At 38.5% G+C, this 27668-nt stretch overlaps 1 protein-coding gene across 3 annotated transcripts in view; it reads right to left on the reverse strand.

Annotated features, from left to right (window-relative positions):
- Positions 1 to 269: 269 nt before the first annotated feature.
- itgbl1 (integrin, beta-like 1) overlaps positions 270 to 27668 on the reverse strand; it is a 46625-nt gene continuing 19226 nt past the window's right edge. For all 3 annotated transcript variants that reach the window (XM_044365414.1, XM_044365415.1, XM_044365417.1), the window contains 6 exons: positions 25979 to 26119; positions 24796 to 24942; positions 13769 to 13885; positions 7056 to 7202; positions 3718 to 3831; positions 270 to 1098 (listed from right to left, as the gene is read on the reverse strand). In XM_044365414.1, coding sequence (XP_044221349.1) covers positions 1010 to 1098; positions 3718 to 3831; positions 7056 to 7202; positions 13769 to 13885; positions 24796 to 24942; positions 25979 to 26119 — 755 coding nt within the window. In that variant the 3' untranslated portion in view covers positions 270 to 1009. The remainder of the gene's footprint in view (positions 1099 to 3717; positions 3832 to 7055; positions 7203 to 13768; positions 13886 to 24795; positions 24943 to 25978; positions 26120 to 27668) is intronic.

The raw sequence follows: 27668 nt of genomic DNA on the forward strand, positions 1-27668 counted from the left end.
TTCTTTGTGACTTCTTATCGGTCCTCTTTTCAAGTGGTGACTGAGCTCTTGTGTCAATGCAGCTCTCATCCCCTGATGCCACCTTTTGAAGTGACATGGACATCCAGCATGCCACAATTGAACTATGTATGCCCTCTCTTTGTTTCCTCCACTTACAATTTAACCTTATCACTAGTATGAGTTGAGTGAGAAATGTCCATTATGTACCTATAGTACAGTATGGGTTTTATGGCAGATTGTTTGGTTTGATTTCTGGTGGAGAAGAATAGGCACTATTGAAATGATTTATTTTCAAAAAATATATATACTGTATACCATTGCAAGTATGCCCACTGGAGTTATGTCATGTTATAACAAATTTGTAACCATGTATGATTAAGGTCTTCGCATTGTTTTCCATGCAAAATGTTGTGTCATGCGGCACATTTAATGTTTTATTATTAAAAAGAAATAAAAACCTCAAACAGTATGTCTGCTGCTAGCTTTCAAGTGAACTTTCAGTCCTATTTGGGAACAACAACAGCATTCTACATTCAGTTCAAAACAGACCTACATTATCCCCCGCAGTATCCCACGTATTCCAAAAATGTCACCTTAATAATACATGTTCTTCCTCTTCCAACATTTGGATTTATCATGTACCTGCATCCTATTATGTGTAGCCCTCTGCAATATGTAAGCATTCCTACGTTATGAAAAAAAAAATACATATAGCTGTTTTGGAAACATATGAACGTTTACATTGTACTATGTTTTAAACAGATCATTATTTTTCACCTACAAAACCCAGTTTTATAAAGATCATTTGTAACCAGTACAATAAAAGAATGAACGTTGTTAGAGATATGCAGAATTACGTCCATGTTTAGTTTTGGCTTCTCTTTTTCTCTCTTCCTCCTGTGATTTTCAGGCTGTGGTGTTTTACCAGCCTGGTTGTGACCAATCGGTGGTACTCCTGGTCGCTCCGGGCAGCCAGGCCTCTGTCTCTAACACCAGTGTCCTGTTGCCCTCAGTACTCTGTTCCCACCCAGATTTCACAAGCGTTCCCCGTCCAGCCGTCCCAGCACTCACAGTTGCCGCAATTGCACAACCCATTCCCTGTGAGAAGATGTGAGAAGAAAAGCTGTGAATTAAAAGAGCTGTGCCATCATGCCTGACCTTTAACAAGGTTCCTCTTTTCACACCCTGCTTCCCTGGGTGCAGCTGTCTGGTGGGGGGGTGGAAGCTGACTACACTCCTCAGGACATTTTGTGGTTTTCCACTGCTATTACCCACACAGCAGTTGGCAAAAACTCTGGTTTGATTAAGAGTGAAAAGCCTTTATACTTTAAATATCTACTACATGTTACCACACTGACATACAGTATCTCAAAATCTGTTTGATTTTCCTTGAGTGATACTGAAATGAGGCAACAACTCATTGATTGCAGGGAGTGCGGGGTGGAAAAGCATTTGACTTCAGCATTCAAGACTGGAAGTCATGTCCCATCTCCAACAATCTTTCTCTAACCTGAACTAAGTAGTTTTGGTTGCCTCGACTTGGAAAAAAAAATCTGCTGACATGTGTTTGTCCTACTGATAGCGAAGCAAGATCAGCAACACCATCATCATCATATAGGACTCTTAAAATTTAGGTATGAGGTGGAGCATGAGTCTCTCTGTCCTTCTGTAATACAGCTCAATAGACGTATCTACAGCAAAACATTGCTGTGGCAGAGGAGGGAAAAGGTGGTGATGGAGGTGATGAGGATAAAACAATGAAAGTAAGGTGAAAATCAGACAGCATTAGAGATGAGTAAGTAGGGAAGGACTGAGCTGAAGGAGTCTACACATGATTTCACACAGAAATGGCTGAGCTGCTTGTTGATCTTCTGAATTCACGGTGCAGACTGGACAGACCTTCCTCTTGTTATTTTATATTCTTCTTATTGCCAAATAAGTCCTTTTGAAAAGACCAGAACCAACAATGTCTTCTATCTCAATATTTTCCAGCTTCCCTGCCATGTTTGTGGAACTCATCCCTAAGCCCTTTTCTCCCTACTGAAGATTTACATCTTTTAGAACAGATGACAAATCCAACCAGGGATGTTGCGATTACCGTATATGGTATGCGTTTTATACACTACGTCCATAGTTTTATGATTTGAAAAGGCTTAGTCATTTCCTAGTTTTTAGTGTTATATAGTATAATGCACACCTGGTAGAGAGGTGTGTAAAGAAATTTAAATTTAAATTTGAAAGAAAAATAATCTCTGCACACTGTCAGTGCTGAGTTTATTAGGGAGACAATGTTTTGGTCATGAACCTTCGTCAGACATCCTGTAGCTTTTAGCAAATGTTACTGAAACAGGAGTAAATAGTGCATTTGTTGGGGACTATTTTCAGCTGTGGATTAATGCACATTTGATGTTCAAGCAAATATTTATGGCACCAGGACAGTGTATGTGGAACTCAAAATAAACTAGTGCCCATGTTAATTGTAATGAAGGAACATGACATCCAGTTCTACAGTGTGGCTCATTGATATGTTTTTAACAGTTTTTGGACAACATTGAAGCTCTATGGCTCAAGTGAATAAGATAAATCAGGCTTTGGCCACACAGAAAATATTTGTTTATAGGATGTTGATCCCGTTGAATGATTTGTAGGATCATTGTTGGTTTTGGTGTTTTCATGGGACTTTACTGAATTTAAGAAAAATGCTAAGAGAGGCTCTGTGTTCATTGTTCATGTTCTGTGTGTAAATTCCAGTATTTATAGAAACAATACTTGGTTTAAATGGGAATTCATTCAAATCAAGCGACAATTATGTTATGGTATTCCTGATTCATAAACATTTCAAGTGATGGTACAGTAGTAGAAAACACTGGAACCTGTAGAGCAACTTCTACAAATTCATGAGCATGCATAAGCACAATTATATATGTTGCTTGGTGCCTAAATGCTGTAATTTATTTGTTTTTACACTTAACTCAGACATTTTTTTGTCTCTTTTCTGACATGGTCGCTGAAATCTTCATATTCAGTGTATGAAATTAACCAGCAAGCATTCCTAACACGCTAAATTTTCCACATCACTCATCACTTGTAGTATAATGAGAATCTACAGCTTTGAAGGGTCCATGAAATCTCCGGATGCAGGGTGATTTATTGGCAAACTTAGTGGCCAGACAATTTTTTGTGTCATTTACATTTTTGGGTGCATCACTGCTACCAGGTGAAGAAAAGCTGTCCTTTTTTATCTGCATATTCCACATTCTGGAAATGCCTTTTAATGTAAAAGACCATTACATTATAATAATACTCATACATATGGTAATTTTCACATATATACTGCAGTCAGTAATATGGTAATCAGGACCATTTAATAGACTTTGCCATATATTTTCTTTGTTTTCTTCTCTTTTCCACAGTTTTTAAGCAACGTTTGACTGCATCTGGAACTGCAGACGCTCGTTTGAATGACATTAAGGCTGACATTTGGAGTCATGAAGTCATGATGAGAAACACCTCTGAACAGCTGTCCAGATTTTGACAAGCCCCGGGGCAAAAATAATTATAAACATGTTCTGGGATTTCCATTATCAGTGGGGTGAAGACAGCTCCTGTGGATAAGCGGCTATGTAAGGGAAATGTTTGCGTTTATGTGGGTGTATGTGAGGTTTCATTGAAAAACCTACAGATACAACAGCATGCAGGAGTCCTGCCCTACTGTACCTGTGCAGATGAGGCCGTCATGTTTGTCACACTCTCGGTCATCACACTCACAGTACTCTCCAGACACCCACCAGTCTTGGGGAGAGCAGATACACTGGCCACAGTGACAGGAACCTGCAACACACACACACAAACACACATACTATTAATTAACATCACATTTTTCTCATATAAGCTGAGCAACATTTTGACATTATATATTTTCACATACCCTTTGCTGCTTGTGTTTTTTCAATAAATGCTATTTGTATCATTTCCTGTAAAATATTTATTTTACACAGAAGATTAATAGTGTTGGCCAGAGTGGATGGAAATCTTCCCTGAGGGAAACTTGCCACCGGGAAACCAATCCACTCACGCTTTAAATTTCTTCTCTTCCCCGCCAGAGTCTTATTCTTCTCTCTCTTTCAAGGGCAGGATAATAAGGTGTTAAGGATTGGTAGAGAGGCAGTCTGGTGAGAAGGAAACAAATCCACCTCTGTCTGCTTCATTTTTTCTAAAGCTCACAACCAGAGGTCCAGCAACTATATTTTCAATCTCTCCAGTTTTCTATAAAAATACACTGGGTTACAAGAACCCACTACGAAAGGTGGAGGCAGACAGAGGGAGACAGATGGAGTGAGGCGCAGGGGAAAAAGTGAAACAGATGAGAGAGGTGAGACAAAGAGAGGGGCTGAGGGGCCTGATGCATAAAACTCTGCAGATTCATGACTAAAACTGTGTGTACGCACAAATACAGAAATATGCATTGTTTTCGACAGATTTATTAAGCTGTGTGCATAGTTCTGCTCTATAAATCTCAATCAAGTGGGCTCACATACAAGCGTCTCATTTCTACTCCCACAGTTAGCCATAAATGGATGAAGACATGCCCTTAATCAATTATTCTGTCTGATCTACTACTTGTTAAACCTGACAATAAAAAAAAAGAAGACCTCACACCTGCGGCTATTTATATCGTCTGTACCTTTAATTCATCACATGCACCTGTAAACCATCATCATCGGTGATATCTCAGTCATCATTATTAAATGTCAGGAAGATGATTGATTAATTTATAGTGCTGATATTGAAACAGAATTTACAAAGTACTTCATAAGTGAGGATAAAATGCAATATTATAAAAATATGAATATAAAATATAAGATTCATCACCTTATCATGGTTTTCTGGCTATAGAAAAACATGTGTATCTGGTCTGAAGTGTCTACATTCCAATATATGTATTTGAAACGGTGTATGCATGATTTTTGTGCTAATGCAGCGTTTATACATATTGGCTCTGGTGTCTGAAGACAGTGGAGCATAAAGAATGACACATCGTGCTCGGCTCTGCAGGGCAGGGACAGGGGGGTTCTGGGGATTCACTGCTACACAACAAAGAGGGAATCCTGTTGTGTGGTGCCATTTGACACCTAATGATACATACAATCTAGTGACAATGTGCAGTACTTCATTATAAATGTATAGGTTACAGCTGACAGTCAGCTAGGGCTGCAACTATCAATTAATTCTTATTATTGGATAACCCAATGATTATCTTCTTTATTAATCAATGAATCAAAAAGATATTCAATTAACAGAGATATGAAACACAAAGCAGCAGCAAATCCTCACATGTGAGACATTGAAACCAGTGATTTTGTGTTCTTTCTGCATGGTACATGACTTACAGTACATGGTTAAGTGGTTATATTAGTCTTTTGTTGACTTTTCTGTCGATCAGCTAATCGGTTATACTGAATAATCATTTCGCTACAGGGAGCTATCTGAATTTGTATTGCTTTACTTGAATATCATACAGTCTTCTGATAAGAGTTTTCTGAGGCTTATGCTCTGAAAAGGTGGAGGATATCTGGATTTTGTGTGAAGAAAAGATTTTGAACTGTGTATACATATATCTGCATAAAGATAACAACATGAAAGAAGCTAAAAGTATGTAAATCTTGTCCAGATTGTTACTTCAATCATTAGTCTGTGCAATAACAACACAATTGTGGCTTCAGGGTGGAAATGTGACATGAATCTTGTATCTGTTGTAAATCATTGCAATCAGTTAAATTACTTGGCACTTTAACATTAAGATAGCAGAAAGTATGACTGCGTATCAGAGACAGACTAAGATAAGGCCTAATCCTGCTATACAGAGATTTTGATTGAGCTATTTCATAAATTAGTGTATATAAGTGTAGCATCAAGACAAAAAAAATGAGTTTTGTGGATCTTCATGTTAATTTCTCTGCCAATGAGGACTGTGTGATATAGTCAAAAGCTCCAGAACAAGTGAGTAAGTAGACCTTGAGTTGAGATTATGTTGTCAAATGCTTTTTGAACATGAATATTCAGCTGTTCATTAATGTAAAGGAGAAAAAGTTAAGATACTAACTCAAGTAATATCTGAGACCTGTATGACAAGTATGAAGAGAACTTCTTACCTACAGAAAAGACGCAGTATGAACCGAGTTTATCAGAAAGAACTTGATGATTCCTACTGGAGTAACATTACCTTGGTAAACAAAACACATGCTTGTTCAGTAAAAAAATTACATGTATGTAGCTTAAGGTGCTCTTGACATAACAGTGAAAGCAGATGTCAGTATGTAGTTACAAACATTTTTAGCAATATTCCAGCATGAAAATGAGACAAAATTTGTGGTGCAGAGTTTGTCAAGATGCTGAAAGAGATGAATTAAATTAGGGTTTTGTTGTTTAGAGATTGCTAATTTTCTGTGATCCTCAGAGAGAAGCTAACTCATGACATGCTACAGAGAAATGACATAAAAATCATAAGGAGAAATTTAACTTCTCAAGAGAACATTTAAATAAAAACATAAAAAATGCTTAAAAATTTCTGAGCTTCTGTAACAATAGTGTCTCGTTGATTGATTTCTATACTGCTGTTTTCTTTCTTTTACCTTTCTCTAACAAATGTCTGAAACATCATGACGAATCTGATTCTGACAGCAGTAGCCTCTGATCTCGGTGCAAGCTGATTTGTCTCAATGGATCTGAAGGATCAACATCTTTTCAAAGAGTGACCTTTCTGCTTTAACATGTTCTGAGTGTCACAATTCACTTATGACATTTGGATGGATGGTTTTGAAACCTGTAGTTTTATATTAGTTTTATATGCTGTTTCTATTTCATAATAAAACCTAGTTTGGAGGTTTCAAAGGTTAAACTATTGGTAAATGTGTCCACATGTGTCCAATCTAGGTTCTTTGAAATAATATTCATGTATTTTCTGTGTGTATACTGTATATGTAAGTGTGTGTTAGCCAAAGAGTGACTTTTTTAACAAAACATTTCTAAAGCATTGATTTCAAAAGAATCCTCACCTTTTCCACTGCACATGACTCCATCAGATGTCTCACAAAGCTCCTTGCTCTGGGCGTCACTCATGTCACAAGACCTGGGGAACTGGCACAGCTTCCCGAACCAGCCCTCCTCGCAGATGCAACGTCCACATGAACAGTAACCGTGACCTGGCGGTGTAGGGCAGAAGGGCCTTCATTTAAAAGAGACAGAATATGGAGCATGGCCATGAGAAAATAGCACAAATAGAAGGTAAAAAGAAATAAAAAAAGCCTCCACAAATAGAGTGAAAAGTCAAGAGATGGCAGTGGAGAGGAAAAAGATAGCAATAAAGCACATAAACACAGAAAGCTGACAGAGCAGACATTGAACCATGACACTAATAGGCATTACAAGGAGACAGACACACAGAAAGACGAGAGAGACGCAGCAGGCTTATTGTATTTTCCCTGGGGACATGAAAGGAACTGTCATCACTGGTCTTGTCCTGTCCTTAATAAATCTCCAGTGCTTCAGAGAGAGATGAAAAACAAAGAAAGGCAATGGCAGACAAACACTGACACAAACACACACACACACACACACACACACATTCACTTAGGCCCTCCTTCATCTCCAACAGGACCTTTAGATCACTCACAACGCGCTCACTTCAATATAAATCACATGGTGTCGATGCAGTTGCATCATTGATTGATTCCTTTATGTTCACATCTGGTTACAGATGCCAGGTTGAAAAGGTGATAATGAGCGGAGCATTTTGTCCATCATTTTCCATCATTGTAAATCCATACTGTGCTGCAGGAAATTGTTTGATTCCAGGGTGTATTGATTCAATCAAACAGCTGTTCGTTTCAATTTTGATTCTTTCATCTGAGATTTTACGCCTCTTAAAGGGGAGATATCATGCACATTTCCAGGTCTATATTTTAAATCGGGGGAATATCTTTGCATGATTTACAGTTTAAAAAACTTATTTATCATATACTGACCCTTTACACAGCCCCTCGGTTCAGCCTTTGTCTGAAACAGGCTGTTTTAGCTCCTGTCTCTTTAAGGCCCTGCTCCCGATGAGCCTACTCTGTTCTGATTGGTTAGCTGCGTCATGGCTGACTTCCTGTAGTATGTGAAATCATGTAGGATTTCACTACTTTTTCTTGTTTTTTACTTGAAATGTCAACTTCTCAAATACATCCGTACATGTTTGAGCCAGAATACGATCCAAAATATAAGAGTGGACAACACATGAAAAAAAACGTTGCAGCAAACATGAACAGACAGCCGTTTATAAGCATGCGCGACAAGCTGATGTCAGCTCGTTGGTAAGGAAGAAAAAAACATCACAAACGAAGCATTAAGAGCAGGTTGAAGCCTGGGCTTTTGACTTGCAGGGAGCATTTCTACATACGTTAACCTCAAGTTTTGGAACTTTGACCATGTTTAGCGTAGATATCCAACATCATAACAGTATATAAATAACAGAAAATCTCAAAAAGCATATGTTCCTTTTAAAGTTACACATTCAGCCCAAGACCCAAATATTGCAAATATAACTTAACAACAACTAATCAGATTTTTTTGTCAGATAGATGCAGCTTTATGTTGATGATCAAGATGCATCAATGCTTTTTAAACCCTTTAGTTTGATACTAATGAATAATGAGGAAATTTGTTGTTGATGTTACACCACCTGTACTTGCTATATAAATATATAATTATATAAACTTAAAAGCCATCAATTGTTCTCCAGCTATAGAAAAGGCATCAATATTGTCTGTCCTCTCTCTCTTGATCTCTATCACACGTTGCTTCGTGATGCTGTCTGAGTTTCTATCAGTCAGAGGTAGAGGTGGGGGATGTATGTGGTGGAAGTGGGAGGTTATAAATGAAAGTTAGTTAGTGTCTGTCTCACAGTTGGAGTGGAGTGGCAGCCATGGCGGACCATGCATGGCTGCCTCAATCAGCCAGCCTGGGAGAGCAGTTAATTGCTTTGGAGGAACGCGAACCTAGCCCTTATTCAATTAGTCTGCACCTGCCTTTCACAGAGCATGCATTGTGCTAGAGCTTTTAGAGATGGACCTCGAAGGGACGGGGTGGTGGTGAATACGGTATTTAACCCAGCAAAGATCTTTACTGTATGCAGAAGAGTCTGTCAAAGGTTAAGAGTTCATTACTAGAGAGAAAGGATGGAGCTGAGGGAGTAATCTGAGAAAGACAACCTGGTGAGGGTGAGGGAAGGATCTAAGCTCCCCTTTATGCATATGCTGTTACTGTGGTGCAAAAATCTTCATATAATCAAGTCTCATTTACTAATCCTAGTAAGTTTTTTGAACATTTCAAGTTCCCAAAACAAATTAACCAGTTTCAAGAATTTACTAGAAATTAGCGTCTGCATTTTATAACAAGAAACAGCAAGACAGACTGTTGCACAAGAACTAAGAAAAGTTCAACTTTATTTTGGAAAATACACGTTGAAATGTGTTCAATACACTAGCAGATATTTCACTTCACAAGAAAATACAACTTTAAGAACTCAATTAGTGACAAAACATAATTGATAAGAGTGAGACTTTTGCAGTGTCTCCCAGCTCAAGACTTTTACAGTTAAAATTATACATTTCTAAACCACATACGTCATAACAGGCTGTCAAGGCTTCTCCCATTTTAAATGTTGAAAATTGAGCTTTCTAAGGATACAAGCTGTGAATCCCAGCCTTCAGCATCTCAACCCCAATCCCTGTGCACTGAACAATTATTTGAGGAAGGACTCAGGCAATCCTTCCCAACTTTTCAAGTGATAGTTTCCCACTGGTAGTAAACTTGGAAATGAATGATGTAAAGAGAAAATGAACAATGCCAAAACACAACATTAGTTATAGTCTCTGGGAGCCTCTGGGAGGTTGGACTGTCTCATTTGGGGAAGAGGGCCAGTGTCAGCCTAGACCCACATCCTTCAAAGAATCCAGCCTGTGAATTGGGCGGCACCAACAGCACCCATTTACTCGTCAGTGCCAGCTAGGCATAGTGGTCAGTCATCAGTATAGACGGTTATAGATGGTTAATACTGAAGGATTTAATTTATTTTTGTCATTTATTATTTGCCTTTTTACGTCTCCCCTCTCTGTTGTCTGCATTGAGGCCCAAAAACCCAGGAGCTTTTGGGCTGTTTGGGAAATTTCTTCCCATCCCCTACCCATGAAGCTACTTTTTGTTTGATCCACTCACAGCTTCTCAAAACACCTAATAACTTCCACAGGCCTCTGAGTATACACACGTAAACAGCCTGACAGCATGTATGTGTGTGTTTGTTTGCGTGTGTAACTGTGTTTGGTGCTCAGACAGGCTCTCTCCCCAGAAGCCTTAAGAATTGTCTCTGGATGGTCCAGCACACAATGAGTCCCAGTAATCCATTCACATAAATACTGCATCCCCCTTTAAAGGAGACATTTACCCTCAGATGGTGCAATGCACCACTGATACAGAATAGCACAGCCTACCAAATCAACATTAAAAAGCATCTCTTAGAGCAAAGAATTTGCACACACACACATCTGTATAGCTGTCAACTTTGGGGGAAAAAAAACAGTTTGAAGCATTTACATGTGTCCAAAATGGTTTCAGAGTGAGACAAGAGTTTAACAAAGAGCCTTCCATGCTTGATGCATGTCTGGAGGAAAAGCTCTTCTCTTTTATAAGAGAGGTAAGGGAAAATCTGCTCTCCGTTTGTTCACACCTTGAGAGCTGGAAACCTGTCCGTGTGTCATGTTGTATCACTTTTGCAGTGCTGTAAGTGTAGCAAAGGCAAAAAAAGGAGACATCAAACCTGCTTATGTATCTAGAACATACCGTAGACCAGATTTACCTCTGCACCTGTTTTACAGCAAATATGACACATTCTGCCCCAAAATGGTGTATTTATCAAATACACACCGGGCTGGAGACTCTCTCCTCATTGCATATGCATTTGTATTGAAGGGAGGATCACAAAACTAATAGGAGGCATGTTAACAGAGGTTGATTATACTAACGTCACACAGTTAGTTTTGCCGAAAAAATTCACCACCTCAGGACTGAGTTACACCAGCTAATAGTAAATCCTTCATTAAGTTTGTCTTTCTTAAGTTCTTAGTAACTACTTAGCCTAATAGTTTCAGACTAGTGATTTACTAAATCAGGTTTCACCATTAAAACTTAAGAAATGTGTTATCTAGTTAACATTTAAGTAATGTGAAACAACCAATTATGTAAACAGGAAGTCACTGTAGCATCATAAACTGTAACATAACTTCCAAATATAACAGTGTTAAGGACCAAAAATAGAATAAACTTAGCTGCCAGTCCTTTGTGATGTAGTTATTACTTTGTATTATCTATATCTACATACCTGGAGAAATATGTGTGTTTTAGAATTAGTATTAGTCATGCAATTCACAGTGAGAGGTAAATATCCAATTATGCTAAGCTAACCAGTGATTATTTTGCCATTTAGGCTAATGTTACTGGCGTGACGTTTTGTAATTTAAGGTATACTATGAATGTAATGTAAAATATCAGGTCAGATATGTTGACCATATTCCACATTACCTCATTTACTCTAAACAGGGCATACATTAGCTAACATTAGCTTTGTCAGTTGGTTCATTCAGCTAGCTTATGCAACGGTTACACCTGACAGTAGGTGTAAATATTTAGTAACAACTAATCTCTACGTAATAACTAGTTTGTGAGGTGCATCCAGTTTCAATTAAGTCAGTTAGTAAATGCTTACATTTTAGCTAGGCTAAGCTTGAACTTATAAACTGGTGCAACCAACCCCTGAAGACCAGGTGTATACATAAACCAATTCTTATAAACAAAAATTGGGCAACTGGACTATTAATGAACATACTATTGTATTACTGTACACCATGTCAAGGGGAAGTTTTGAGTAGTGTGTGTTCATTAAACAATTTGAACTCGAGCATCCATGTACAGTAAAATCCCACCAATTTAAACTACGTATCTTATATTAAGACATTTAAGTATGTGTTTGGATGCATCCATATTAACGCCATCTCCCCCTGCTCTGCTCTGAACTGCTGCTGCTGACCTGCTGCTCTCTCTCTCCCTCTCTTTCTCTACCAGTTGTGGTGCCTAGCATATATTTTGTGTGTCTTTGAATTATCATATTATGTCACCTCATCTCCTTTTCATTTCCCCTGAAGGTGTTTATTGCCTCCTAATGTATTAATAATTAGATACAGGCTGAGGAGTACAATATCTCATTATTTAATGAGAAATATTTTGAGTAATAACCTAATAGTTTTTCTGATAAACAATACTAAAACAAATAGAAAAGGCTTATGTGCTTTTTTGTTTGAGTGTTCAATCAAATAAGGGAATGTTCCCATCAAAGCCCTTATATTGTGAATCATGTATGGCTAAATAAGTAACACATTTTGTCTATTTTTAACTCACAACCATTGGTTTTGCTGGAAAAGAATATAACTTTCCTCATATTATTTTCTGCTTTTCTTTAGGAGCAACTGGTAATTGCACATTTCTTTCATCTGAATTCCTCTCTTCTCTCTGTCTCTCTCTGACAGCAGCAGCAGCTACAACTTGAAATATCAATTTCAATTTGGCCTCTAATGTTTTAGTGCGATCTCTCCATTACAGTGGTTGTGCCTAAATGGCTCAAATTAAGAGCACCCGCTTCCCGAGACCTCAAACAGAGGCTTCAAAGGCTTGGAGCAATTTCTCTCAAATTCAGCTCAAGGGTTTAGAGGGTTGTGCCTGTGGATATCAAAGAGAGCAGATCGGATCACACTGTATTGATCTTCAAATTCAGCATCTGCTCCTTGCATAATTTCAAAATGGGTGAGTGTGTGCACATGCTGTACAAAATGTGTGTAAATCGTATAGATCAGTAGATATAAATATGTTGTGTCTGCAAGGGAGTAATGAAGTAGGTGTATTTGCCATTTCTGAAAGTATTTTCATTGTAAATATGTAAATTTGATAAATTTGCTTATGCCAATGTTCGTCAACATAGAAACATGTGTCATTGGGAGTCTCAGCAGTGGTACCCGAAACAATTAGAAAACATCAGAACAGCTGCCAACAACATGTCATCAGAGCAGCACTGTACTGCGACAGAAACAAACAGAATAATGGTTTGACACAAAGCTAAAAGTGCAGTGTGTAGAATTTAGTGGAACGGACTTGGTAGAAATGTAATATAATGTTCATAACTATGCTTTGATTGGTGTATAATCTCCTGAAAACAAGGATCGTGTTTTCGTTAGCTTAGAATGAGCCCTTTATATCTACATAGGATTATTTTTCCCCATGTGGAGAAACAATCTGCACATGACTCGTACCACAGGTCTGGAGCACCTGTGAATTTCATTTTTACCTGAGTAAATACTAAGCACGAAAAAATGGTGAATGAGACACCAATCACTTTTGCATTATACTTAAAACAAATCTGTTCGTACAAGTGGTTCTTGCATGAGGCCCATTGTCTATCCAGAAAATATTCAGTTCTGAAAGGAAAACTTCTGAAAGTACTTTACGCCTGCAGTAACACCTCCCACTTGTCTACTCTATACAGCTTGAAAAGCAATGTTAAAACATAGACTTTCCATCTGTTTATTACCATGTTCTGTTCATTCCCTCTGTTCCTTATGCAACTTGCACTTCCCTTAATGGACACAAAGATATGTTGCGTGTGTGTGTGTGTGTGCGCTCTCACCTCCACAGACCTCTCCACCGATGTCCTCGCACTGACGGTCGTCACACTCACAGTTTTTGCCATGAACCCGACTATCCCCAGGTGGGTGGCAAGAACACTGTCCACACTGGCACTGACCTACAAAGACAGAGACATTTTTTTTCCACATCCGAGCAGTGTTTGATTGCTGTTCAGTAAAAATAGTATTGCTTTACTGAAGTGCGTCACACCATCCTGACTTTTTACTCAGTTAAACTGTAATTCGGGAGACTCTTTTGCATACATACAGTAGATGTGTGCGATGGCTGATTTTAAAGTAGACTTAATCTGCCTGACAACGTTCCCTCCAGGCTCACAGGGAAATCTTATATGTAAATCACTCACTCTAATAAACAACCACATGGGCTACACACCCACATGTACACACACCTCAAGATGTTGCTATCCCACTTCAATCAGCGAGCTGCCAGTGAAGAAGGCCACAGGGGAACTTACTGAGTGAGCATGCTGGCTAATGGTGAAGCTCATTAGAAAAACATCACCTATTCTAAACTACCCTTGGAAGTGTGCAGGCTTAGAGGGAGAAATGTCTTCTAATACACCACTCATTTCACTTTTCCGTTGTTGGATTAAGCCTACCTTTAGAAATTAAACCTTTCAATCATTATGATGGAGGCACCACCTCCCTTGGGAGGAACAAATATTATCAAATTAATTGTCTTATATCTGAAATTTGAGTTATTTTCGATACATTGACCTCTGTCTCCTGCTTCAAAGAACATAAACAGACAACTTCTTGCTGATAAAATGAAGAGATTTATCAATAGCTAAATGTCTAAAGAATACATGATGAAGAAAATAATCAAGCAAATGAATAAAAGAGATTTAAATGGTGGGATAAATGAGTTGACAATAGTGATGGAAATACTAGTAAGTAAGTGATTTGCAGTTATAAAAGTACAGAGGGATGCTAGGGGGAGGATCAACTTCTCTAAGAGATAATTTTGATTCGACATCAATTCATAATCACAGAAACCCGTGGGTCATGCCTGCTTTGCTTAAGAGTTTCAGTGCAGAGATGAGACCATCTCAGCAGGACTGGGGTTGTTGCAGTGCTGAGTCACCAGCGAGGAGCAAGCCAGTCTGCCTGCTCAGTGAGGGCCAGCATAATGGGGAAGTCCCCTAAGGCTTCTTTTTATCAGTTCCTAAGGTTTTGGGCGCGGGCAAGACTCTTCCCACCAAAACCCCTGATGAATATTATTTCTTTTGTTCTCAGTGGAAAAATGTTATGTGGCTAAGATGGCAGCTTGTCCTTTGTGACTAAAATGGCGGCTCATATTTCCTGATTCTAGTGAATTAACTTTTGAGTTTTACGTGCAAAAATCACATACTTCAAACACTATGGTCCAAATAATTGTGATTTCAAACATAATATTGTATAGAGATTATGTAAAACAAGTGTATATCAATACCTCTTGTTTCAGTCTAATTTCAACATGACGTTCCTGACTACTTTAACTGTTAAGATGATTTCTGATACTGCTAAAAGATTAACACACACAATATACTATATACTATATACTAACATGCTAATACAATTGTCCTGAGACAATATACTTTAGAGTCCATGATTTATACAGTATTTCATGCATATTTCAGTGTTCTAAGATTTAGCTATCCACAGCTAATAGATGGTCTTACCTCTGGATTTTAGTAACCCATCCATTGCTTATCGTACAGGTATCAAAGTTAGACCATTCTTTAGGAAAACATTTGCTGATCAACATTATCTAGCTCACATAATGATTAGACAACTTTATTCACATTAATTCAGACTTGGCTAAAACAGGGAATATACCAATTTCAAGTGACTCAAGAATGAACACAGATAAGCGAACCCAGAGTGAGTCTCTGACCATGTTAATGTGGCGTTCTCTTGACTTGTGTTCAAAAGATTCAGTGACCCAAGGGTCATTTAAGTGTTTCCATGTCCAGTTGTTAATTTAGTTATCTTGTCAGCCATGGTCTCTCAGGTCTAGCTAGCCTCTATTCTGTCACCCCCACTGGGAAAGGTGAAAAGGCCAGTCCGAAAGTCTGGAAAACCACTCACCTCCTTCTTAGGGATTAAAGAAAGGTTGTGTTCAGAAAAATTCAAAAGCAAACAAGGCCTACACTGTCAATACTGAAACCTGCTTTTTGTAGCCTTTTGCTCTTAATAACTTACTTATAGTAACTGAGCCAAATGTTTCTTTAATAATGCAATAGTAACAATGTTACTGAAGGGTGAAATGTCATCCAGTTCATCCTAAGAATGCAGAGAGCATTTTTATTACTATCTTAAATAGAGCTTAAAGTCCTCCTTCACTCAAAAGTATATATATTTTTCTTGTTCCTACAGTTGGATGTTTGAGCTTCACTGTGCAGAAAGATGTAGGTGCAGAGTTTGACACTAGAAGGCTGTTTTCACATTCATCTGCTGAAAGTTGAAATTTTCTCTGTGATCACCAAAAATCAGATTTTTAGAGGTTAGGGTCTATGAGTACAATTTGTAACACACACCTAGTTTGTAATGCAATCCTGGTCCAATATTCAACTTACACAAGTGTGATGTGGAAACTTGAAGCCTCCAGCGCACAAACACTGATAATGGACTTGACAGTGAAGTAGGAGACATCTTGTGTCCAGCAGATAAACTTCTAAAAGGAAATATATTTGCATATTTTGGAATTTTTAATGAGGGAGGAGTAGATGCCATGGATTTGAAGTGGTACTTTACCATATCAAACACACTTTATTGTTTGAAGCAGAGTATTTCTGTATGTCTTAATACATGTCTGGAGGGGATCTTTAAGAACAACAGTGCATAATATGAGGCATTACCATGACATGTGCATTCGTCTTGTATACTCTATGCTTTACTGATAAAGGAGAAAGACACATGCAGTTAGTCATCTTCTAATGTTCCTATTCACTGATGCTGCATATAAATGACACCCAGAAAGGCCACAAACAGGTAAGCTGCCCACCATGGTAAAATAATTGCACTGTGAAGACAGATGGTTAAAACACAGGTTTCTGAGTGCCTTTCTTTCTCTTTTCTCATGTTTTTATTGAGCTAGTTATGTCCTTTTTGCACATCATTATTCACTCTGAGTGTTTTCCCTGTTTGTATACCCACAGGGTACATTTTGTATTTAGTGCCAGTAAATAACACCTAAAACATAGCTATAATGTGTATGCGCCTGCCTTTATCTTTTGATGACTCACTGAGTGGAATTAGAGGGCAATAAACGGTGCAGAACATGAATTTACAAGAAAGCCATTCGATTGACAGTGTTATCTAATGAGTTGCCAATGTCACATCGCTGTCACTTCTTATGGCCACACACACACACACACACACACACACACACACACACACACAGTCTAGCAACCTCTCTTCCTGCTTCACATATAATATACCACCGTCTGCTCTGGGACTCAGTTACCCTAGCAACCAGTGATGTCATAACACCCCTGCCTAATCGATTATTTCTGTGGTCGTCAAACCGTCTACACCAATGTGTACGTGTGTTGATGTTTAATTTGTCATCCTGTCTAAGGTGAACAGCACCTTAATGACAATGTCAAATCAGTAGACACCAGCCAGAGACAATTTTGGCTCAATTTTCGTGTCAATGGGCACAAATGCTTGTTCAAACTCAGGGCAGTTGAGGGTGTGACAAATACATTTTTTTGCAATTTTAGTGAGCATGGGCACAAGCTCAGTCATGGTGCAGCACAAAATACACAAAAAAGGGCTAGAGCAGGGTGAATACATCGTTAAATAGATTAATACTTAACCCGCAAATGGTAGGGTAGGCTTTAATAATGGTCAATCAAGTCAGCTCCACATATTCCTTTTAAAGACCAGTCTGTAGGATTTAGTGGCATCTAGCGGTGAGGTTGCAAATTGCAACCAACTGAATACCCTCACCCTTCCCTTCTAAGCGTGTAGGAGAACCTACCTTGGCTGCAAAACTTAAGAAAAACATGAAAGGCCCCCTCTAAAGCCAGTGTCTGGTTCGTCCATTCTGGGCTACTGTAGAAACATGGCAGTACAACATGGCGGCCTCCGTGGAGGGGGACCTGCTCCCTTTGTAGATATGTAGAGCTCATTCTAAGGTAATGAAAACACGATTCTTATTTTCATGGGATTATACACTGATTAAAACATATTTATGAATATTGAATTGAATATTGTATTAAATTTCTGCCAAGTCCGCTCCGCTAGATGCCACTAAATTCTACACACTGCACCTTTAAAAGCAGGAGTCAACTTTTTAAGGGGCAGGAAGGAGAGTCTAAGGCACCTTCATCAAAGAAAAAACTGCTCTTTTCTGGGATGGCTAGAGTTCCAAGGCAGCCCCCTAAAAATTAATATATAGCACTCAGGTATGTTCAAGGTCAGATTATGTCTATTCTAAAATTGAATTCTCATTTAAAGAAACACTAAAATTCCATGCACTGTTTTTTTTTTTTTATCATGAGAATGATATCTGGGCAGATGAATTTATTGATAAGGTTTCATTTATTCACTCCTACACTTGTAATGATTTGCTATGCATAAACCTGAATCCTGTGTGGATTCAGCTTGGAGGTTATGCTGAAAAGTGCAGTAGTTTGTGTACTTAATATTTTACAGGTAGATGTTATATCCAAGGTTTTAATTCAAGTATCCATCCAGTTTAAATCGTGTAAAGTTTAGCAGGACTTCAAATTCAAATTAAAGACTGCAGATATGGACTTATAGTAATCAACTTAAAGGAAACGCCCTCATACATTCTGGTTGTAGATCAACCATTAATGTAACATTTTGCAAGGACACAGTACTGTAATTTAGTGTTTTGATGTGCATTTAAATGTGAACTTGCAAATCAAAAGGCAAGTTGCAAAATTCAACAAAAATAAAAGATTCATGTGATTTTGGTCAAATGACTCTGTGTGTGACTCTCCCAAATAGACTGTGTCATACTTGTCATCTTTGCAGTGAAGTGCTCTGACCTAGTGGAAATGCTTGCCTATTTTCGTGCTGAAATTAATACCAAAATTGAGCTGCACTGGCTGGTCTGCATAAACAAAACCACAGCTGTGATCCACCTTGGCTGCAAAGCAAACAAAAAGACGAATGCACAAAAAAATTGCTCTCGTATCCATGTTACATTTGCACTTCTGCCATTTTGCCTAGATACTAGTAAAACCCTTTGACTAAAAATGAAAGAAAACCATTTGGGCTAGAGTGTAAAATCTACATACTGTATATTCACTGATATCCACTGCACTATTTAAAACACAAGGGGGTTTAGGGGAAAACTACTCCAAGAGACTCATCATGAATAGGCACTTTGGCAGCCTTCTAATTTCCAAACGCTTGCTTTCTCTTTTGACTTGATTTATTTTCACTTTTGTGACTGCTGCAATGACTCCAACATCACGACAAATTTAATAAATCCAGTGTAATGATTTCCCCCTCTGAGGTTTGTCTCATCCTGTGCTGTGAATGAAAGCCCCTCCAAACATCAGTATCAAGATGAATTAAGTATATGATAGTCATTTGAAACACATACAGTAAAGTGCACAGTATAAGTAGGCTGCAGTAATCAATCCATTTAGATGCATCGGCGAGCAATGCTCACACAATTCATTGCTACAGAGACAGTGGTTGCACCACAGCAAACTGTTTTTCTTAAAGTGGCACGTCACCAATTTTGCACATCACTATCAGTTAATATGTCAGAGGCAATACTTCTCAACCTTCCAAAACAGCTGTTCAATGTTTTTTGTGGCTCCAGAGGGAGCTTTTCAAAATCATCAGGTTTATCTTCCTACAATGCAATTGAGTTGAAGTGTAGGATCAAGTGTTTTTGGAGACCCAGACCCAGTAGGATTTTTTTTTTTTACAATACTAAGTTCTAATCCTGTGTCCCTGTGTTCATTATTCTGCTATCTTTCATGCCAAATATATGTCAAACAAAACATTTATGGAGTATTTATATATCAAAATCCCTCTCTTTTCTCTTCCTGTAAAACATAACAATAGTTTTGATGACTCATCCTGCAATCAGTGGCATACACATGAATGTATCCAATCAAATGTGATTTGGGGCAATCATGCCTGCCCACACTTAACCATTACGTTGTGGGTCATAGTAGCTAGCAAAGCAGTATCATAGTAAGTGATGTGTGTTTGGATATCAGTTGGCTAAAATAGGCAGGTGTGGGAGGAAGCAAACTGTCCCACAGCTGTGTATTTCTCTACTGCTGAGAATACTTACTGTACATATTTGCTAAGCCTAGCCCACTTTTGAGAAATCCAATCAAATCTCGAGGATCTCAGGAAAATATGTCACACTGGAAGCTAAAGACTCTCTAACTGCCATTCCTCTGGGCCTTTAACCCACATGTGGGAGTAAAAGTGACCTTTTTTTAATCTGTTTCTCTCTTTCAAGTTTATGGTAGTACAACAATAAATCACTGGACTGCCTCATAAATGATAGGTAGTGGAGTATAGTAATGCAAAAGGTATGTGCTATAAAATATTAACAATCACACACAGTTAATGTCTAGAACAGGCCACACTTCAGAAGGCAGAGAAAGGAATCCCAAGAATCAGCAAAAAAGATGATGAAAGCAGGTGTTTCCTTAAGGAAATACCCCAGTAAAAAGAATGTGCTCTCCACAAGCTTCGTGCCTCCACCTCTGAGGAAGAAAAGCTCTGAAGCTGCTGTTTCAAATTTCAAGGCTTTTCCGCTCAAGCTGCCATCTGTACCAGCCGCATTCATCCATGCCTAAGTGATTTTCTACGTCTGTCTCCTTCAGTTTCTCTCTCTCTCTCTCCTTCTCTCTCTCTCTCTTACTCTCCCACCCTGCTTCCTGTCTCCCTTCATTGTGTTTCTCACAGACTTCTGCTGTCTTTGCTTTTTCATTTCACATCTTGCCATCCATCGAAGCCGGTGCAATTTCAATGAACTCTGTCACAATCATTTGTTTCCAACCATTATGATCTCCTTCCAAACACTAAACAAAAAAGGCATCCTTGTGAAAAGGGACTTAAGTAATAAAAACACAAATGCACACACACACACGGGCACGCACCATCATAAACACTCAACTACGCATGCATACACAGCCACAGTCACGGTCACAGTTGCCCTTTATTATGACCCTGACAGTTTCCCTCTGTCTATCTGAGCAGAATGTGGGAATAGTACTGTACGTTCAGACAGTAATGGCTAATTAGGAGGAGCATGAGAAGCAGACAGTGTGAATTTATGACATGATGAGACTGCTTTCAACATGTTATGGACATAAATTACTGGCCTCAGCAGACATCTGAAATTCTGATACTCTGGCGTAGTGCTTCACATGGAGAATCCTAATCAGGATCTCTTAATTTAGTTGTATGCACAGTAAAATATTTATTCAACAATTTGCCAAGTGGTGTAAATGTACATTTTTAACAATTAATGGACTGGGATGGCTGGAAAAAAATCCTATTTTTAAAAGAAAGAATCTATGGTTGTTCTTTAGCACAGGGTAATTTAAAGTTCCATTTTGTTGCAGCAATTGGAGATAATTTAAAGGTACTGCTGGAGGTATTAAAGCTAATTAACTCCCCCAGCAGAAGTTAATCTTTGCTGTTTCATTATGTGAGGGGGAGCGCCATGCCTGCTCAACCCTGTTGTTATGGAATTGGTTTGAGGCCGTCAAAAGCAAAGTCTGCTCTGGAGCGGACATAATATGTAATACATTGTTGATGTATTCAAAGGACAACAAATTGGTTCTATTTGCAGAGTGCACTTAGTCAAGGCAAAGAATTCATATATAATGGTTATGTGAGCTTCATTTAACATATTGCTGTCATTGTTCCATTGCTGACCCACCGTGTTGTTGATATTGACGTAGTTGTCTCCATGGTAGCAGCCCTGCCCCATGTGGTTTCAGGTTCCTGATCTAATAGGCAACTTCCCCAGCCATGGTTATAAGGGACATATGGCCACTATACTGTAATAACATACAATAGGCTGCAATCCACATATCCTCTCTTTTCATTTGGAGCACTGCAGCAGCTGAAAGGCTATGGAGTCCCCAGTGACTTCCCCCACAGTCAAATGAAACAGAAAATCAATGCTTAACATTAACTCCTGATAAATCCGCAGAGCCCTGAGACCAAGCAGGTTATGTTCCTTCTTGTAGCGCCCACCGCCGACCACATTATTAAGTTGACTCTCTGTGAGACCAACAGAATACAGCAGACTTTACTATACTTTTTCTAATTGTCCTCCCATCCTTAAGTACAGGGATGCTGCTTGGTATTAGCCTATAAAACTACTCCGTACAGCACTGTAAAGCTGATTGATTAAGGCTACTGTATCAGTGTGAAATACAGGAAGAAGAGACTTCTAAGTGTGCACTGTAGAGCTACTGCACAATTTATCATATTAAAAAATGACCACAGCATACTTTGGAACAATGCAAGTTGTCAGTCAGTGACAACTTGCATTGTTCAGTGACCAATGTGCATTGTTAACTCTGTGGGCACAGTACAATATCTATCCAGTAAAGCCATAATTTTGGCTTGGTTTATGAACCCTTACAACACCTGATTTTCAGTCTGTAAAATGGCAGTTTCTGGAAACATTAAATTCTTCCTAAACCATCAAATAAATTGGTTTCTGAGTAACAACTATGCTTGATTTGATCTTTAATGTCTAATTTTATTTAATTTATTTAACTTTATTTAATGCCGTCTTAGATGCTTTGCACCTGTATTCCCTATCCACATGAAGGTCGAACATTTATATCAACAAAGTCACATGTGACCTATCCTGGGCAACAGATGCTAGATATATCCACGGAATGTTCTCCATCTTCTTATGATCTTTAAAACAGGTCATAACTCCACATGAACAATAACTCAGTGAATATGTGTTATATTCTTGGTATTGGCTTTACACAGTATTCTGTCCTCCAAAGACAACAAACAACTTGGGGCTTGATGTCCCCTCTTAAACTTACGTTCTTTCATCTGCTTCTTTTTTGGAGTGCAATTTCCCAACTTCCATTGAGGCCAGATACGCATGCCATATGTCTGTATTACTGTGATTTCACCTTACCCAATTAGTTTTGTGCTAAATCAGTTCAATACAATATATTGTACACGTGGCCAGTGGCATTTTCGTCCACTGCCTGGAACAATTAATCAACACAGCTTTGCAAAAGGGGAGTAATTTGTTTCTCCCTTTGTTGGCTGAGAGGCTTTAGGATGTGTACTTTTGTATTTCTCTGTAATCTTAATTAATGGTTTGTGCATCAATTAATGTAGCAGTTGGGCAGTTAATGTTCTGACTGTATGTTTTGGCCTCACTTTACTAATAATGTTAATTTTGTGGGTGTTTCACTCCTGCGCAGGACCTTAAGTGTTTTTTGTCTTTAATAAACAGAAATAATGGAAACAATGTTGTTAATATTTCATGTTTCGTCATTTACCATTTTTTTGTGGTGCTTCTGGTTTTGTTTTTACAAGGCTTGAATAAAATTTAAAGGCATTTAAGACCTAATTTCTCAATCAGCTTCCTGCTATGAGCGATAAGCTCCTATGTGAAGACACAATTTTCTGCCAAAGTTAAAATAGCTTTGGTTATTTCAATTGAGAGATTTCTGTTTGTGCTTTTTTTGTCTGAGCTCTGCCTTTAGTTTGAAGTCGGCAGAACTCATTTAGAAGAAGGCGATGTTGCGTATGTCTGCACACCAATCAGAGTTCAGTAATGTTTGAATGAGAATATGATAACAGTTTTGAGGTTGTTTACTTGTTTCCAGCACAATCAATCAAATCTGATCAAACCACACACACACAGTCCTGATGAAGCACATTAGTTGAGTTTTTGACTTCCTTAGTAAATAATACCAAAGATGTTTTTTTCTCCCCCAACCTTTAACTTTGATTGTTGCTTATTTTGTCATGAATATTTAGTTTTATAGAAAAAGAAGTAAGAATTAAAACCAACATTTCAATGTAAAAATGTTTCGACTGTAAATAGTAATACACAACTTCCACTATGCACACACAACAGATTGATAATGCATGTAGATGCATTGCCTCTGTGCACTGCCTGTTGGCACCTATGTCTTATCAGACTTGAACTTAGCTTAATTGCACTTACTCGTGTTGTTCTCTCCTGACTAGTTCCTTGCTTGTGTTGTATTAACTCTAACATGTATGTCGCTTTGGATAAAAGCATCTGCCAAATAAAACTTTAACATTGTAACATTGTAACATGTAGATCAAGCAGAGTAACTCAAAAACAGCCTCTTACTCTTACTTTATTGGTTTTTGTAGCCCTAAAATTTACACTGTCCCTCTTTTACCTTACTGTCATCAATCAGCAGACCCAAGGGTCCATGACAGGAACAAGCACAAGCTGGATCTTTGTTTTGTTAGCATTTCCAGTGTTGCTTCAGTATCTGAATCTGATATTAGTACTAGGCCTAACATTTGGAGGATCCAAGAAAACAGGCATCCTTTGTCCAGAAGGGCCTCTAATGAAGCATATAGTGCACTGTAATAAATCTTGACACATCGACCCACAGCTGGTTCAACCGAGATAGCTGTTCTAGCCTTAGCTCACATTGTTGCAGCCAAATAGTGCCCCTTAATCTCACATGCACGTATACATGTGTACAGTATGAGCACAAGTGCACAACGCAGACCACAAAACATACAAAAAACAAACAGGAACAGTAATGCAAACACACCTATACATTCATGTACGTGTTATGTACGACACAATAAGAGCACTCAGGGGTTGATGTGGTTCTTATTTAAAGATGCTTAAAGATGCTATCACTTTTGATTGCTGGGCACCCTAGTGTCTTAATGACCCTCTTAAGAATGGATTAAGAGATGTGAAACACTGCAAATGGCCTATTTTACACCAAGAGGTGAGAACAGAGTGCAGGCCTACTGCAGTAACCATGGCAACAGGAGCAGATGGGAAGACCAGGTATACCTCGTCCGAAGCAGGGCAAATTGGATGTTCCCCGACACTTCTTCAGACTGCTCTCCAGAGACAAGGAGCAGGACAGAGGATGCTCACACTTCTTTCCAGCCCATCCCTCCTTGCAGTCACACCTGCCACAATTACACTGGCCATGACCTGCCAAGAGGAGAGAGGAAGAGGCGGAAGAAGCAGAGAGGTGAATCGAAGTGTAGCCTGTGTACAGGTAAAAGTCAAATAAACAAACTGAGAGGGAGAGAAAAAAAAATACAGCATTTAGTGGAGTGGGCACACTGAGCAGGGTGGAGGGCTGGAGAGGTGATAGAGTGCAAAGGAGGGGAGCTGGTGTGAGAGACAGAAGAGCAAAGGAGGTAGTAAAATAAACAAGGAACAGGACATAGTAGAAGTGAGAAGATGAACTGAGGAACTTATTGTCCTTTCTAAGCTATTGGATGACCAGCATTGATTAAACTGGTCTAGCCTGAAGGACAGAGAGAGTGAGAAACTGATTGAGACAGATGTGATTTAAAACATTAAAATGTGTTTTGTGTCTGTATTCTCACAAACAATAAACTATACATGAAGCTATGCACCAAAGAACTGTTAACGGTGTGTGCATAAGCTAGGATGTAGAGATAACTTTTCTGGTGCAGAAATGATTAGTTTAATGAATAATAGGCACAGTGGTAGTATCCATCATATTTTGTTCATTAATTCTTATATATATATATATATCTAATTATATATTAATATATAATATATTTTAATAATTAATATATTAATTAGTTATATGGAAAGTTCACTTTTACAGCTGCAAAGTTGCAGCAGAGTATTAAGAGCAGTTGGGGAAGTGTTGTTGAGAACTGTAGTTACTCAAAGGTGAAGATGGTCACTACATTATTATCATTATTTTTTTATTAAACCTTTGTTTAACCAGGTGAATCCTGCTGAGATTACAAGATCTCTTTTTCAAGGAAGCCCTGGGCAAGACAGCAGCAATACAGTATTTTAAACAACATACAAGAAAACAATTAAAAACACATAAAACAAAACATACAGTAGCAACTCACAGAATCATATAGGCTACCTAAAAAGACAGACACTGGTCAGTTCTGCTTGTATATAGGCCTTGAGATTGCAGTACATGTATCATATTTGTGACCGTATTTCTTAAATCTAGAAAAATCATGCTGACCTGAGCAGAAGTCGTCTGTATATCGGTCGTAGGTCGCATGGCAGTTCCTCTCATCGCACTCACAGGTGTCTCCGTGAATATCTCCCCAGTCGCCAGAGGGATCTACATCATAACAGTTACACTCCCCACACACACAGGTCCCTGAAACCCACACAGACAGGCCCACACAAACATATATATCATAAATTCACATTGTTTGTAAGATTATTTTCAGCAAAACATCAACAATGAACATCAAACAAAAGGGGATAAAGCATATTCTCTTCTATTTCCACAGAAGCTGCAGCCAACAGGATAAATACTCTTTTTCCTTCTGTCTCAATTTTTCTTTCTTCATGTATGTATCTGTTAGTGTGTCTGTCTCCTTCCTTCTCATTTGTTTTACATCTTAGCCAGGGTGTCAGCTGAGCAGCAGCCAGTGGAAATCCCATTTTTTCTTATCAGCAGTGACAGAGCATGGGGAACCCCAGGGGAGCTAGGCCAGCTGGCAAGCCTGTGGGCTGTGGCAAGCGTGTGTCTGGCCCCTGGCCCTAAGGTTCGGTCTCCCTCACCATCTCATAACCCTGGAGCCCTGGATTTATAGAGCCATGCAGTTTTATGTCTGCCACAAATGTCACAGCCCAGCTTCACCAGAGCATATTACAGCACCTGTACTCGTTACTGCTAAAAAATGTTACATAAACGTTCTATAAAATCAGGAGGAGCGCCCTCGCTCTCTATACAAAAGGGGAATGTTTCCTCTGTGTGCTTCATGCAACCATATTATTGCGGAGTCAAATTGTTTTGATAGAGAAATCCTATATGGATGCATGTATTGAGCCTCAAGCGTTATGTGGCTGTTATCATTTTGACAGCACACCAGTTAGTGTATTATTAGCTCATCTGAGGAGGCTAGGTGAACTTCACAGGCTGAGGCGTTTGACAGTTTGCTGAAATGAAATGTTATCTACTGAGTCAGTCAAATTGTTCATTCATTCATTTCAGATTGTGAGCGGGAGATAAAGGTTACTGTTGAGCAAAATACAGGAGAGAGAGAGAGAAGACATTTCACAGTCTCATACAAAACACTTCACATCTCTGCATCTATACAGGATGATGAAATCAAATCAGCCATCTTCTACATAATCATCCTCCTTGATCCATCCCCTATAATCAACGGGAATTATCTCCATATTGCTTTAAAGGAGGATTAATTCAGAGCGAAATGGTTGCATGTCATATAGGGATGATGGGAATTGAGAATTGTTCCTATTATAATCAGTGCCAGATTGTCTGACTTCTGAGGAATAGTTTAGTTCTTAAATGGGGCAGAATGAAAAAAAAAATATGTATGAGCATGTAGACTCATATTATCAAAAATAGATGCAAGGGAGAAATATAGTATTTATAGTACATATAAAATTGGTCACAATACTGCCAATGTGCTTTAATATTTGCCGGCAGTGCATGTAGGAAAGTGATGTTTTGGACTGTTTACAGTACAGGTGTGCTGCATTTTATCTAGTGCAAATTGTTTTTTACTATACTGTTAACACTAGAGCCACATGGGCAGATTTATCATGATGTTTTTGCCTTGAATGGGAATAGCTATTATTTATTATTTATTATTATTCTTTCATTTAATTGATGTAAATAATGTTCAGGGTCATGCAGTAGTTCCAGAGCACTAGTGATTTACTGTCAAATATAG

This window comes from Thunnus albacares, chromosome 11 (assembly GCF_914725855.1).
Source record: "Thunnus albacares chromosome 11, fThuAlb1.1, whole genome shotgun sequence".
Taxonomy (NCBI): domain Eukaryota; kingdom Metazoa; phylum Chordata; class Actinopteri; order Scombriformes; family Scombridae; genus Thunnus; species Thunnus albacares.